Below are 14,772 nucleotides of genomic sequence, written 5' to 3'. Positions count from 1 at the left end.
GATTCGAATTAAGCTGGAATTGGTCGGGCGTTTTTGTCATGGCTCATTAAAGAGGTCTGGGTCAAAACAGCTCTCGAGCGGTAATGCCATTGCATTTAGTTACAAAACGTTAAGCACACCGGACCGAATATGTTTTGGGATCTGATTGGTGGAATTTTCGAGTTCATTTTCGGACTCTTGTTTCCCAGTAAGTATTTCGATACCCCTTTATTAGTTTTGCCAACTGTTGATTTCCTTTGTTTTACAGGTTCCGGCAGTGGAGACGAACCAGATTCTGAGGAGGTGGAAACCACCTGAAAATATTATTATTTTTTACTCTTTTTCAATTGCAAAAGTTTCATGTTTTCGCTTTATTATATCTACGTAAAAAGTGTATATTTAACATAAATTGCTTCAACAGCTACTATATCTTCATAGTATTCATTAAAAGTGAGGATTATATACAGTGCGCAATTGGTACACGCATTCCAACAGTTGCCAAGCTCAAAAAAGTTTGAACTGCTTTTTCATCTCCATTTTCTTCCATTTGGGGAGCTCGTCAAATTCATAAAATGACATTTTAAAAACCGACACAAAATCATCGTGCGTGAGATGAACCTGTGGTAAAGAATAAATGTAAATAATCTGTACAAAAATATATTTTTGTTTGGTTTAACCTCTCTCTTCAGTGGATTAATTTCTGGTGGCAGCATGTCCATTTCCTGGATGAGAACTGTAAGTGGATACTTTTTGTGACCATCAAAGTCCTTCTGTCTGTTGTTAAGGAGCAGAGCTGATCCCTCATTTGCGAGGCTACAGGTACTGGGCACTTCGTTACCGAGATCCTTGCGCATTTTTTCATAGGACAGAAAGTTCTGAAAGGACATAAATTAGTATATTTTTGATAGACTCTAATATTTTAATTACCTTTCCGTAATCGTTCTGCCACGACTCAAAGAATCCCTTGAAGACATTCGGCTCCTGGAACTGCTTGACCACGGCTAATGCCGTAGCCGATCTGCGTCCGAATGGAGCGTTCTGTACATAGCTTTGGGCAATGGCCGTGTAGCGCTCCTGGTTCGGAGCCTGCGATCCCAGCCAGACGTAGGTAAGGGTTCCAGTGTCCAATATATAGGTGCAATCGGAACTGAGATCCTGCTGCTCGAAGCCAAGAATCTCCTCGTATCTCAGCGAGCCCTGTTGCCACCAGACCATAAATAGTTGTACCGGTGGTCTCGGTTTACTCGGCACACTGGTGTTAAGGTAACAATTATTGCTGAGCGTGGGTGAGATATTGCCACCATTTGAGCTGCCGTTGCACATGCTTCCAGCGCCACTGCTGCTGCTGGTACTGCTGGAGCACGAGTTCCCGTTTCCGTTGATCACAAGCGTTTGGTTAAAGTACATGGCCACCGACTGCCAGAACTCCTTGCTCTCCTTGCCCTCGAGAACCAAAGAGCTCTCACCCAGCAGCGCTCCAACCGACTTGGCCATCTCGCGGGCATCTCCTGTGCTACTTTGACCACACCACACCCAAACGTGATTGGTTTTGATCACATAGCAGTCTTTGGAGCTGATCGACGACAGCGGTGTCTCCTCCACAGCCTTGGCATTGTAGCTAGCATCACCGTAGACCTTCAGCAGAAATGTGTCTACCAAGACATTGCTCTTCAAGTCACCTCCATTTGTGCTCCCATTGTAAAGCATCTCGCTGCGCTGACCCCGCATAATGATCAGTTTTCCCTCGAAGATCTGAAGAAAGTGCGGCGGCTCATCGAACTCATAAAGCTGTACGAACATTCCTGGCTCCTTCAGAGCATCGAAGCTGGCCTTGGCGAACTTGTCCGCCCGGGAAATAGATTCCGCTGACGCCTCCGAACCGTTCCACTGATAGATGATGGTTTTAATGCCCACCGAGGCCAGATCTGCTGGAACAACTGTAGCGCACTAAAGGATAAGGAAGAAAGTTAATTTATATGATTACAAAAAGCGTTTAACCTTACCTGTACGCTGTACTTGACCACGTAACTGGCATTGGTGGTGAAGACCACCGTCTTGGAAAGGGGCATTTCCTGCACCTGATCTCCCCAAACCCGATAGAGCATCCTTTCGCCCCTGCCATCATCAACGAGTTGTGTGTCTGCGGCCATTTTAGGGCGTTCACATAGGGAATGGGCATCCAGCTTGCCAAACTTTGTGGACACCGGCTTGTGACCCCTAGTGTTCTCCTGCCAAACGTTCAGCCAGTTGGCAAAGAGGCGCTTAAACTCCACCGGTTCGTGGCCCTCCAAAACACGCACCACCAGCGTATTATCCGGATATTTCTTCTTTTTCACAAAAGCTCTTCCATTTCCCATCGCAGAAAGGGCATCTGCCTGGGGCGCTTGAGCTCCCACCCACAACCAAATGCTCTGGCCGTAATTATCCAGCAGATAGACACCATGGGCATCGCTCAGATCATCCTTAGCGGGCATGCCCACATCCAATTGATCCAGATGCAATCTTCCTCGTTGATTGCACTTGTAAATGCGGAATTTATTGCCGTTGTAGTCGGCGTATTCGCTGACCAACTGACTGGCCTGGCAGACCATCCGTTTCTTGAGCGGCAGCAGGGAGTTCCACACCTCCTTATTCGCCTGCGACATGGCTTGTTCGTAGCCATCGTCTACTATGGTAATGGCCGTTCCGCTGCAGTGCTTTTGAACCCAGGCGAGGGCACTGCGTCGCTCTATTCCCGAACTGGAACGGCCAATCCACACAAAGATCAGGTTATCCGTCTGAAGGACCATTATGTAGTCGGAGTTGAAGTGAGACCAATCAATGGTGGCCAGCTCAATGGATCGCAGCCATTTGCGGGCGTGCAGTTGAAAGAGGCGCGGCCTCTTTGGGGCGTTGATCAGGGCTCCCGAACGAACACTGCAAATGGAACTCGATTAATATCATTCTGATCTGATTTACCAGCTATCACTCACTCGTAGCCCTTCTTGAAATAGGAAAGGAACCTCGCACTCTCCAGACTCTGCGTTTCGCGGTAAATAGAAGATACATTTCCCAGATACGAGTCCAGCTCCTGGATTTTGTGCACCACATTGGAGCGGTTCTGTTCGCTGACATTCTTGCCCAGCCAGTAGTGAATGTATCGCTCGAGAATCACGTTTGGTTTCTGTTCGCGTGTCTATAAGTAGGCATTACTCATTAGTAAGATCGTTTTGCAAACTAATTAAGATACCTACGATGGTTTCGTGGTTGGCATAATGTCCCTGCAAACTCGCTGCGTAGATAATGTAGGCGCAGTTGTCAAAGAAGGTTCCATACTGCGATCGGGGGACTGCCTCCAGCCGATCTTCATCAATCTTCCACAGGGCAAAGGTTATCGCATTTTTTGCCACCTTGCGAAATGTGGCGTCTACTTTAAGGTCGGGAATGGTGTTGGGACGGACCTCCTGAAATTATTTAAAAATTATCAAAATGTTTAATATTTTACAATATACTCAGTTGTAAAAGTTTTAGAATTTATATTTATTTATATAATCTTTTAAAGCTTTCGCTCCATAAGTTTAATAATGGTTTGATAAAATAATTTAGAAGTAATAATAATATAATAGTTCTAAAAAAAATTAAATTAAATTAATTAAATTTATAACGAATTTATTGAAATTAAAATTAAGTCAGATCATATCATGTCCTTCCATGGGCCAAAATGAATTGTAATTTATAAAGCGAATAAACTCAATTTCTTGACTATTCCCCTTTCTTAGTTCAAATCGCAAGAGTTCAAGCGGTAAGGACGTAGCGTAACTCGAAGCAATCGAATGAATCAGGTTTTATTAAATGAAACTCCATCTGTAATTACCATTCTGAGCTCCCATTTTCACTGCAAGGTGACCATGTCACTAGCAGGTTGTTCGAACAGCATTTGCCACGACATTAAACACCTTTCAAACGGCCAATTGTTGCTGTCATGAGACACTTTTCAAAGCCCCCAGGATAAAAACCAAAATAAAAATTAATTGATTTTTTTTATAAACTAAAGAAAACCGAAAAACTGAAAAACCGAAACCCGTCTGGAGAAGTGCTCTGCATCCGATTGGCGGCACAAGTGATAGTGAAAACTAAAAGTGAACAGAGGCGGGCGTGAACCACATCTAACCACATACATCGGTGGTGCAGCCAGTTTTTGTTGCCTGCTGTCGAACATTATGTTTTTATTTATTTATGGAACGCAGCAAGGTGGAAAGTGGTTGCCAGCCATTGGGTGCAGATGTATATATATATTTACTGCATCTTCAACTCGATCTTGGCTAACGGTTTGGGGTCATTAGGCTGCCTTTGGCTAATTAATGTTTTGACTTTGGAGCCATTTCATTTGGACGCTGTTGTGATTACACTGGCGTGCTCAGTGACCAAAAACAAGTTCATGCTTCGCCTGGCAACGTAAGTTACTCCCACAAAATGTCATTTCATGGAAATCACAATCACAATAATAATGACTGGCTTCTCTGGGCCTGCTCATAAATAAGCAATGCATAAAATGCGCTGCACACATAACATGAAAACATTTTAATTGTCGCCTGCAAATGGCGAAATAACTCGGATTACTTTAACTGGGGTTGGGTTAACCAGGTTTTCCAGATCTCTGGCTCCATGATTGATTGATCTTCACTGTTGACAGTTAAACTACATTTGTCATGGTCTCTCAAGAAAAAAGTGAATCAAAAAAACTGACACAAGTAAGTTTTTTCTCCCAACCGCAAAATTATAACATTTTTTGTCAGTCTTTGTTTTTAGAGTTGATGGCCCCAAAGAGACTTTCACAGCCACCAATTAGCGACATTAATCTTCGCGAAAGCTGATAGATGAAGTATTCTGAATAGAACGCCAAAAATAAATTATGATACCCATATATCTTCAGTGAAGCCTAGCGCGAAAATTAAACGACAGCTATTGTCGTACATTTTTACTTTCTTTGGGGTAAAGCTATTAACTTGATGGATGAAGCCGAAAAATTTAATTGCTGGCCATCGATTGCTTTAAACGTCAGTACAAATTGGGAGCAAAGTTTAGTTTACTACTGAAGTAAAAGTAAATGTTTTAGACCACAAAAGAAAGTAATTTTAATGAGATCTTTAAATAAAACTTTTTTTTTAAGTTTAAATAAACTAGTGGATTCTTATAAGGTAAAGACTATTACTTTTTTTTTCTAATTTTTCATTTAAGTTTAAATAAACTAGTAGATTCTACTAACGTAAAGACTATTACCTTTTTATCTCCTTTTTTTCTTTTTTATGCCTAGTACTCACTTCAATCGAAAAGCCTACGAAATGAAAATCTCCATACAAATTTTTGATCACAAAATGTTCCGCCTGTCATTTTTGTATAGAAATTTTCGTTTCGTTGCCTTTTTGATTAAAGTGAGTACTAGGCCTTATTAAAAAAAATTTTGAAATGTTTTAAAAATCTTGGAATATATTAAACTTTATGTTATTGAAATCCTACCGACTTCTGAGTTTTATACATGGGAAGTTAAATATACCTTCTTTCCATGCAAAAAAATGTAGCACTGTACCGATGTGCCACAGAAATCACACAGCTTTTAAGTGTTGTAAAATTTATATTGATAAACATAATAAGGGCACTCCTATTGCACGATTTCTTTGCCCACCCAGTATAAAAATCTTTAAGCAATATTTATAGTAACTTGGGTTTTCCTTCTCCAAAATCGAATCGTCTTTGCTGAATTTAAGATAGAGATACGTTTTCAGGTGCAAAGGAAACTCTGCATTAATGTTTCGCCTAACAACTCTGTCGACAAATCTTTACAAGACCTAGGCAAGCCCCATAATTACAAACCAAATTGATTGTAATTGATAAACAAATAATCGTCAACTCGTAATTAACAGCTGAAACTGGCTAAATAAACTTGTCCAGGCAGAAGATCGCGCCAAGATCCAGGTGAATATAACAGAGCTGATGGGAGAGATTCGCGATGCGAGGCATGCATAATGAAAAGCCTGTAATTACCGTTTCTTTTGGTGACAGCGATAGCTCCATGTTGCTCGGAGGGGCTCAGAAACCCGCGGATGTATCTGTATCTGAAAGATACTGCAAAGCTGCCTTGAACTAGTTTTGTTTCTCTCAAAATTGATGGCAATTCCAATGGAAGCCGGCAAAAGCGCGGCTCAAAGTGAAATCCTTGCTAGTTTTTCCAGCGCTTTTGAAAAGCGAATGTCGCCGCACACTCACTTCATACACACACGCAGCGATTGAAAGCGAACTGGGCCTCAAAATGCGATCATTAACAATTTGCAAAATTTAGAAGGGGTGTGTATATCCCAAAAATCTGAACCGAAATAAAGATAAAACTGAAAGTAAAGCCAAATGCTAGGCTGGATTCGATTCGATTCGGTTTTCGATTCGATTTCCCGACTCTCGCGGTTAAAGTTTTTCCCTAGAGTTTTTCCCGAGACTCTTGAGACGCGTCTGTGCCTCAAGAAAGCCAACTGCAGACTGCTCGCCTCGAAATGCCGCGCTCCAAGTTTATGGCCAGGCCAGCATCGAGCATAGAGCATCGGGCCAAGAGATCCAAGCCAAAAGAGCAAGTGGAAAGCACCACCGACTGACTGTGACTCAGAAATGAATGAAAATTATCAGTTAGATTGTCGGTTTTCCTCCTCTCCAACCTTTTCCAAGCTAACTGGCTGGAAATGCAGAAAGCGCAGCCCATTTTGTTGCGGTTTCTTCGCCGTTTCTTGGTCTTGCTCCCAGGCCAACGGAACTTGGCTGTGGGCAAAAGGCCAAGAGGAAATGCTGGGAAAAGGGTCTTAACAAGTTCTTACGGGGTGTTTGCTAATTCTTTCTATTAGCTCTCTGCGGGTAAGTGCTTACTTGATTGTGGGTATTCTTTCTGTTCCTTTACATGGGGAAGACATTTTGACCTGGCTAGCTAATATTTATTTAAAATTTTAATTCCTATGAAGTGCCTATGAAGTACCATAAAATGAGTCTTATAGGAAAAGTCTGAAATACATGCTTACTACTTATATTCCAAAAAATTACATTTATAATTTTTTCACCTAAATAAAATAAACATTTTTAATATGTAACTAATACATTAAATGTTTTAAGTGTTTATAAATATTTAAGGTTTTTTAAAACATACAAAATGTAGTTCTATTTTATATTCCATTTATATTTTTATAATAACTGTTTGTATTTCTTTAGGAGAAGATCTGTTAGATCGTTAACTTTTCTTTTCACCTGTAAACTAAAATTTTTTTCAGATATTTCAGATATTTTAATTTCTTTAATTACCTACAAATAGATTAGCCAGAATCACGGTTTTCAAGACTTGCTACACCAAAATAGTGGTAGAAACTAAACTAATCGTATATTAATTGTAAACTATTGAGTTTCAAAAATATCTAAATAAGATAAGTATTATGTTATACAAATTCGATTACATTACAAAATAACACTTTTAATATCTTTTTAAGATAGATCATATCGAAAGGGTACAGAATCTTTCACTCTATGGACTCTACTGTATGACTTCTTGTCTAGCTAGTGACTCCACACTTTGCTGCACTGACATTCTCCACAGGCAATCAAGCACAAACAGGGGAGCTCGGTGAGGGGTGGAAGAAATCCATATCGGCGTTGTATACTCCATCGATTTGCATCTCTCGGGTTTCCTACGGCTTTTGTCAACCGAACTGCCTCGCTCGACTGGCTTGAGTCTTCGTTTTTATGATTTATGCTTAGAGACTGGCAGACGGGCATTTGCCGTAATCGTTAACAGCCAAAGGGGGATTCGGAATCGGGGATGGGGAGTCGGAAGCGAAGACTACGAACTCCCCCGGGTTGAGCGAGTGAGGAAAGTGGTCAAATTATTTCGGGGGAACAATTTTGGCAGCGATTTGTTCAACAATTCCGAGCCAAGTTTCGACTCAATTAAGTCGAAAATGTTTTGTGTATGACTCGGTAATGAGTCGAAATGGTTTTCCAGTGTGTTCCAAAGCGTGAAAGACACTAATGGGTCTCTCTGGCCCAGAGAACCGTGTATCTGTGTATCTTGGCATCTGCGTATCCACGTATCCGCATCTTGGCAAGACAATGCGATGCCTTTCAAAAAGCACAACTCTCTTTGTTGTCCATGTTTCATGTTTCCATGTTTTTCCCCCAACTCTGGCCAACTCAAAACTCTGACAAGTTCAATCAACCGTTGAGGTTGAGGCGTGAACTGGGGAAATGGCGAAAAACAAAACCGAAAAAAATGAAAGCAATTGTAAATGAAAATGTAAATTGTAAATGTAGATGCGAAATGCAAAGCATTTTTTTTTTTTGAAAATGTGCGACTTTTAGCATGATGAAAAATGCAATTTACGATTTATGATAATTACACACGTCAACCCGCAACAAGACAAACGACCAGGCAATTGACTTTTCCTTTTTCCAACCAAAAGCCAGCAAACAATTTGATTGTTTGCCTTTTGTTGCGGTACGAAAACGCCAAACACATTAAGACCATTTTGTGGCCACCACACGCGACATTTACGTAAAGTCTGAAAAACTGTCTGAAAAGTCTGAAAAGCCCACAATAATGCAACATCGACTTGTGGCATTTTCATTTTCCGCAACTGCCAACGGGAAACGGGCCGGCGATGTACCGCTTTGGACGCTTTTTTCTTTTATTGTTTCAGTTTTCCCCTAGCGGTGGTTGTGCCAATGGATCTTTGCTCTTTTCCAGGCGCTTTTCATTAGCCACAACTGAAGATGGCCAAGGAATGGCAAACATGCTGCTGCTGGTAGCTTCTTCATCTTCGGGCTAAAAACAGCCCACGTTAATTGCCAACCGATACAGATGCAGCTCCAGATCCAGAAACAGATCCTGACCAAACAGCCAGCTGACTCCTCTCAATGGGAATCGATTGCTCTTCTAATAGGTTTGGCCACTATCGACTCATAGCAAAGTTTTCAAGGCGTAAAGGCGGTTTAAAAGTGGGATACATTTTTCTACAGATGATGATGTAATCTATTACTTGACCAAGTTCCATTTTTTAAAGGATAGTTAATATAGACATAAAAAGAATATTAAAATGTTATCGTCATAACTAAAAGAGGTTTGCCTACGTTTACATTTGTATACCGAGGAAGATATATACGATTATTATAAATATTCAAATACTTTGTAAAAATAATCAAATGATTTTCATGGTAATAATTGTTTAGTGAAAAATCCATTATTATTTAATAATAATTTTTATTTTTTATAGGATATTACACTAAAAGCGTAATAAAATGTTATGAAAGTAATTATATATAGAAGGCCGATCAAATAAATAATTTAAATTTATTAATGAGCAATCCCTCTGCCACTTTAATTCCTTCGAAAGATCATTTTTCAGTCGCTCTTTTGATTGCATTTTTTTCCAACTATAACCTTTTATGAAGCCAAAACATGACGGCTGAATATCAATAACAATAACAGGTGTTTTGGCTGGCTGTGCTTTTGATTTAGCATTAATAAATGGTTAATTAGCTTCGATAGGCGGGAACAAAACTGGAGACCACAAATCATAATTGTTTTGAAAGGCGTTCGATCTTTCGATTGAAAATCGAATTGGATTTTCCACTGGTACAATTGATTTGCTGCACATTTCACGAAGTAGCTACCGCAGATGTTGTTTTCCAGTTTTTCTGTGGTTTTTCTTCTATTTTCTTTTTTTTTTTTTGTGTTGCTACTCGTAATAACAATTTGGTATTGTCTGCTTCCCACGCCAAAAACGAAAAGCCAAAGTGTGGGTGAATTAAACACGACGAAGAGAAGAGTTCAAAATAATTTCTTCATTGAAATCGGAGGCAGTGAAAAGTTGGACAACAATTGCGATGGAAGCTGAGCATTTGGGAGCCATAAACAAACAAACGCCGCCTAACGGTTATTTAACTGTTACTTAACATGCAATTAACCCGGCGTTAAAAACTTAAAACAAAAAACTGAATAATGCAAATATAACCAGATTCGGTTCGGGTTCAGCTGCGCTGAGATAATCTCCATAAAATAAACTCGGACTACACGCAGATGTGCTGCAATAACTTTCTAACTAAGGGGTCATTCGTCTTAATTATCACACGACTGGGAAAAGCTCTTGCTTGGAAATTCATTAGCCAGGCCCTTAAAAGATAGTAGGCCATAATAATCGTATAGCCTCAGAAACACTGTCCATTGACCCATTTGCATTTGGCCAAGTCTAAGATCTAAGAAAATTAGTGGGGGAAAAGCCATAAAAACATAAAGAAAGCTGCGGATGGGTTGGACCTAGAGTTGCGTAGAAATTGTTCCCACCTTTATGGTTTGTTTGGCTTTACCATTCCCGAGGTTCGTGTTTATGCGTAGTTCTCCCAAGATCTTCTTTCTGACATTTAATCACCGGAAGCCATCTTCAAGCATCTCCAGAAGCCCGCTTAATTAAGCATAATCTCTTTTGGGTCACCACTTCTTTTGGTCTCCAGCTGGGCGCCCGAATCGGATAAATCCATTTTCGTTGTGCATTTCATTAGATTTGGTCCGAGTCTATTCAAATTGGTTTACCATTTCTCGTATTATATTTTCTTTGTTTTGAATTCGCCAATTAGACACGTCTCTTGTCTGCCGCTTGTCTTCCACAGATGTGGTAAATTGGAGCCTCCATTATGTTAGATTGTGGGGAACGGAAAGCTACTATCTTTGGGTGCTCTGATTCATTTGTTTGTCATCACGGATTGTTATTTTTGGAACAGTGATGATATTCTAATTAATTGATTTTGCTATACGAGGTCGAGAGTATTGATTTTTGTTATCAGTTCGAAGAAGTCAGGAGCAAAAATTGCCTTGATAGCTTTGATAATACATAATTTCATAAGAAATATTGTTATATTTCTATGAAATCCATAACAAGTTGATATTTTGGACCAGACTTTTACAAAATTTTGAAAAGTATGACTGAAAATTTTATTTTTGTAGCTTTATAATTTGTTAACTTAGATAAAAAAAGAAGTATGAGTTATCCGAATACAATATTTGTAGAATCAGTTAAGAAAAAGCATAATAATGGAAATAATTCCTTCAAAGCATTCAAAATTGACAATGTATCGTAAATATCGATTGGGAGACTTCTAATGCTCGTTATCGATGTCAGCATCAATTACAAATGTATCTGCAATCGAAAGCATACATAGATTTCTTAATCGACTTACCGCATAAACGCTTAATTAATTACTTCGCGCCATAAAACGTGTAGAAACACTTTATTAATTCGCACTCACCTGCTTGATGAAATTAAACGGCGGCATTTTGTGGTCCAATTTGCGGCTGCTGCAATGCAAATATGTATTTGTTTTATTTATTTGTGTGTGCGCCTAGTGTGTAAATATCAAGGCGTGCAGTTGCAACTCCTAAATTTAACAATTTAATTAACTTTTTCGCACTTTGTGGACTATTTGTTGTGTTTATTGCTGTCACCTTTTTGGCATTCGCTTTATTTGGCCGCCTTTTTTTGCAATTTCCTTTCGCGCGCCTCTTCCCGCAATTTACCGTTAGTGTGAAGAAAAGAGAGCGACGACGACACCAAAGTGATAACGCGTTTTTGGCACTGTTTTTTGCGCACTTTCAAAACAAATTAACCCGAATTAACGCAAAGCGGAAGTAGAAGAAAAGGATATATTCGTGCGATCCGGTCGCTGATCTGCAGCTTTAACGTTAAACTTAACCCGTGAAAAGTCGGCTTACGACTGAACGTGAAAAACTTCAATTGAAGCGGGGCGATCGCACGTACAAATGTACATACTTATGTATACCACATACACATAAGTATGTTTGTAAGTTTCTCTGCCGACGGCGACGTCGACGTCAGTGAATGTGACCCTTTCAAGTTCCACTTTGACCATGGCCAACTTTTTTCGGGGTATATTCGACCACTGAACAGCCAAAACAATTATGTTTAGTTAGTTAGCAACTACAAGGTGTTTGTACGCTAACCAATTAAGCAAAAAGTTGAGTAATTGCAATGTATTAGCCGGGAATTCGAGATGTGGAAAGTGCGACGGATGGTGCAAGGTATGTACATACATATTTTTACTTGTACATACAAATGAGCAATGACAGTTGACGTGCAACATGCATTTCAAAAATAAGTAAAATTGTCTATGTTTATTTGTAATAGCCTTTTAAAAATTTAAGCAGAATTACAGATTTATTTAATGTTGCTTAAAATATACACATATTTATGTAATAAGTATGACATATGTAAGTACATATTATGTACTTACATATGTATGTATGGTAATATTAGAACTTTTGTGTTTGAGCAGATCCTATAATTAATTTTCTTATAATACTTATAAATAATACCTATAAATAAAGTTAAACTTTTACTTAAAAATGTGTACCTAAAAAAAAAGAATATTTACGAAAACATACGTATTTATTCTTTCTCACAAACGTAATAAAAAAATTAATGAGTATCGTAACTTCGAACCCAATTTTTCCATTCCTAGTGGACAAGTTTCGCGCTCGGCTGCTCCCTAGTGTCAAAATGCCGGCCACTGCGCTGCAGACCTCACCATCATTGTCATAGCCATAGTATTTGGCTATTCCGAACCCATCGCCCCACCATCATAGTTGTACCCATAAACACGGAGGGTTCCCAGAACTCTGCTTTGGCTTTTGTTGTTCTCGTTTTTTATTATCATTCGGGCAGAGGTGTCGTTAGCAATGCGGAGATGGATAGCCCCCTGTGACGTCACTCAGTGGTTGGGGTCTCTTCGGTCTCCTGACTACGATCCTTCTCCAGGAGCAGGAGGCACTCCCTCACCCTGACCCTGGCATGGGCTATGTCCCGCTGGAGTCGCTCCTTGGGCGCCCGCAAGCCCATCATCGTTGGCGGCAAATTGAACCGCATCTCGGCTAGGATATTCAGCAGATCAGAGTACTTGTCTTCTATATTGGCATTGGCATCTAGATCTGAAAAGTGTTAGAAGCAGGTAAATGTAGATCTCAAAAAATGGTATAGGGGTTATTTAAGAGATTTCAGAAAGGGGTTATTCAAAAGAAGGTTTTTTTAATAAAAAACAAATTAAGAAAATACTTCCTTTGAAAAATATATTCTAGGGACCATTTTCAATAACTAGATAATAAATAATTTTGGTATATAATTTTTGAAGTAAGTTATACTTTTCTAGTATAGGAAGGATTTACTTTAATACAAAATCAAATTTAAAAAATATCTCATTTGAAAAATATATTTGAGGGACCCCTTTTTAACAACTAGATAATAAATAGTTTAAGAATATAATTTTTTTTAAGTAAGTTATCCTTTTCTAGTTTAATGCCTTCTCTATTTTCCCTAATTTTCTTACTTATAGATGTTGGCATCATCCCATATAGACCACAATCGAGACCAGCTCCTCCTCCATTCGCCACGGACATCAGCTGAAGCTGGGTCTGCATGTACTTGGTATACTCCAGTTTGGCCATCACCTCCTTATATTCGGTGGCATACGCGAATGCAGCGGCGTTTTGCTGCTGCCTGTTGCGCTGGATCATCGCTAGATTCGAGGTGGAGCTGCTGCCTGGAGTTGCACCCCCAGTAACCCGGGTGATTTCCACTCGCGGCTCACGCTGCTTGGCCGTCATCTGCAGGTCGCTGGACACCGGTTGCTCCTCGTCCGTCTTGGAGCGAGCGGGAACGGCCGTCACGGTTATGTCGCTGTACTTTGAACGGAAGGATTCAATGTCCATACTGGGCTATTAAAACTCAAACAATGACGAATCGGTTTTTGTTTTTTGTATACCATTTGACATTAATTGATTTGACAGGCCTACTTGGACTTTTCTTATTGACAGCTTAGTGCTGCAACTTCTTTAGGGTTGGAAAAGTATTTCTCTAAATTCAGCTCATTTCTCACTAAATGTTTGAGTCAACTATGGAATTAGTTATTAAAATAATAATTAGAATTTTGAGCTTAATAGAATTGAATGAATTTGAATTTTGAGTTTAATAGAATTGAATGAATGAATGGCATGAATTCCGAAATAATTCAAACGACAATTTTTTTGAAGAATTTTATTTACTAAGCAGTTAACATTGATTTGTTAAATTTTTTTCACTTTTTGTTCTCAAAAGAAATCTAGCACATTCATTCATTCATTCAATTCGAAATGAATTAGAAAATACCAAAATCATTCAATATTTTTCACATAGAATTGAATTAAACAAATCAGAAATTTCATGGCAGACTATGATAAAACAAAAATTGAATGATTCACGCAGGGCTCTATTAGTTATGTACTATTGAACCTTAAATAGTCGGAGCTCATGAAATATGATCCACTCCAAAGCGATCAAAATTTGTTTCCTTAACCAATGGAAACTCATTTTACTCCAATTTCCATAAGTTGAACCCCCAGTAAACCTGTGGCAGTGCAGAAAGAGGAGCACTGAGTACCTTCACCTGGCGTTTTGGTGCCTGTTTTGCCTTTGCCCCCGCACAAGAACCTTTCTTTCTTTTGGGCTATCGCATGACGAGCGGGTAATTACCGGCTGCAGAACAAAACACGTTCATAAACAGTTCATTCTGCTGGCGTTGTCCATTCGCCCGATTTGCCCCTTCGAGTCTCAACGTTTCGGCCGCCGGAAGCCACTCAAGCGTGCTTCCCGTTCTGCGCAGGCGCACGCAGCGAATAGCAGTCGCATTCCCCTCGGCGGTTACCCCAATTTTTTGCCATGACTCATGGAGTATTTAAATAACACAGGCAGA

General features: G+C 39.6%; 2 protein-coding genes and 1 long non-coding RNA gene across 4 annotated transcripts; 1 reads left to right on the top strand and 2 right to left on the bottom strand.

The window, feature by feature from the left end:
* Positions 1–32: 32 nt before the first annotated feature.
* On the top strand, positions 33–404 carry LOC108054993 (uncharacterized). Its single transcript, XR_001769800.3, has 2 exons — positions 33–187; positions 248–404. It is a non-coding gene; the product is annotated as an uncharacterized lncRNA (long non-coding RNA).
* qua (villin like protein quail) lies at positions 334–11,322 on the bottom strand. 2 transcript variants are annotated; one of them, XM_070214201.1, is made up of 7 exons: positions 11,281–11,322; positions 3,213–3,422; positions 2,952–3,154; positions 1,983–2,895; positions 907–1,926; positions 657–854; positions 334–597 (listed from the first exon to the last, which is right to left on the bottom strand). In XM_070214201.1, exons 1-7 carry the CDS (start codon positions 11,305–11,307, stop codon positions 484–486), a joined length of 2,685 nt encoding a protein of 894 aa, XP_070070302.1. In that variant the 5' UTR covers positions 11,308–11,322; the 3' UTR covers positions 334–483. The 2 variants fall into 2 exon arrangements, with proteins under 2 accessions (XP_070070302.1, XP_016993648.2); XM_017138159.3 differs by lacking the exon at positions 11,281–11,322 and adding an exon at positions 6,001–6,347 and having other exon boundaries at positions 335–597.
* Positions 11,323–12,670: 1,348 nt separating this feature from the next.
* Positions 12,671–13,836, bottom strand: LOC108054975 (uncharacterized). The gene is made up of 2 exons (XM_017138113.3): positions 13,372–13,836; positions 12,671–12,976 (listed from the first exon to the last, which is right to left on the bottom strand). The coding sequence occupies exons 1-2, from the start codon at positions 13,751–13,753 to the stop codon at positions 12,756–12,758; spliced, it is 603 nt and encodes a 200-aa protein (XP_016993602.2). The 5' UTR covers positions 13,754–13,836; the 3' UTR covers positions 12,671–12,755.
* Positions 13,837–14,772: the final 936 nt, after the last annotated feature.

Source organism: Drosophila takahashii, chromosome 2L (assembly GCF_030179915.1).
Source record: "Drosophila takahashii strain IR98-3 E-12201 chromosome 2L, DtakHiC1v2, whole genome shotgun sequence".
NCBI lineage: Eukaryota > Metazoa > Arthropoda > Insecta > Diptera > Drosophilidae > Drosophila > Drosophila takahashii.
Note: the sequence above shows the minus strand (reverse complement) of the source record. Positions and strands in the feature narration are given on the sequence as shown.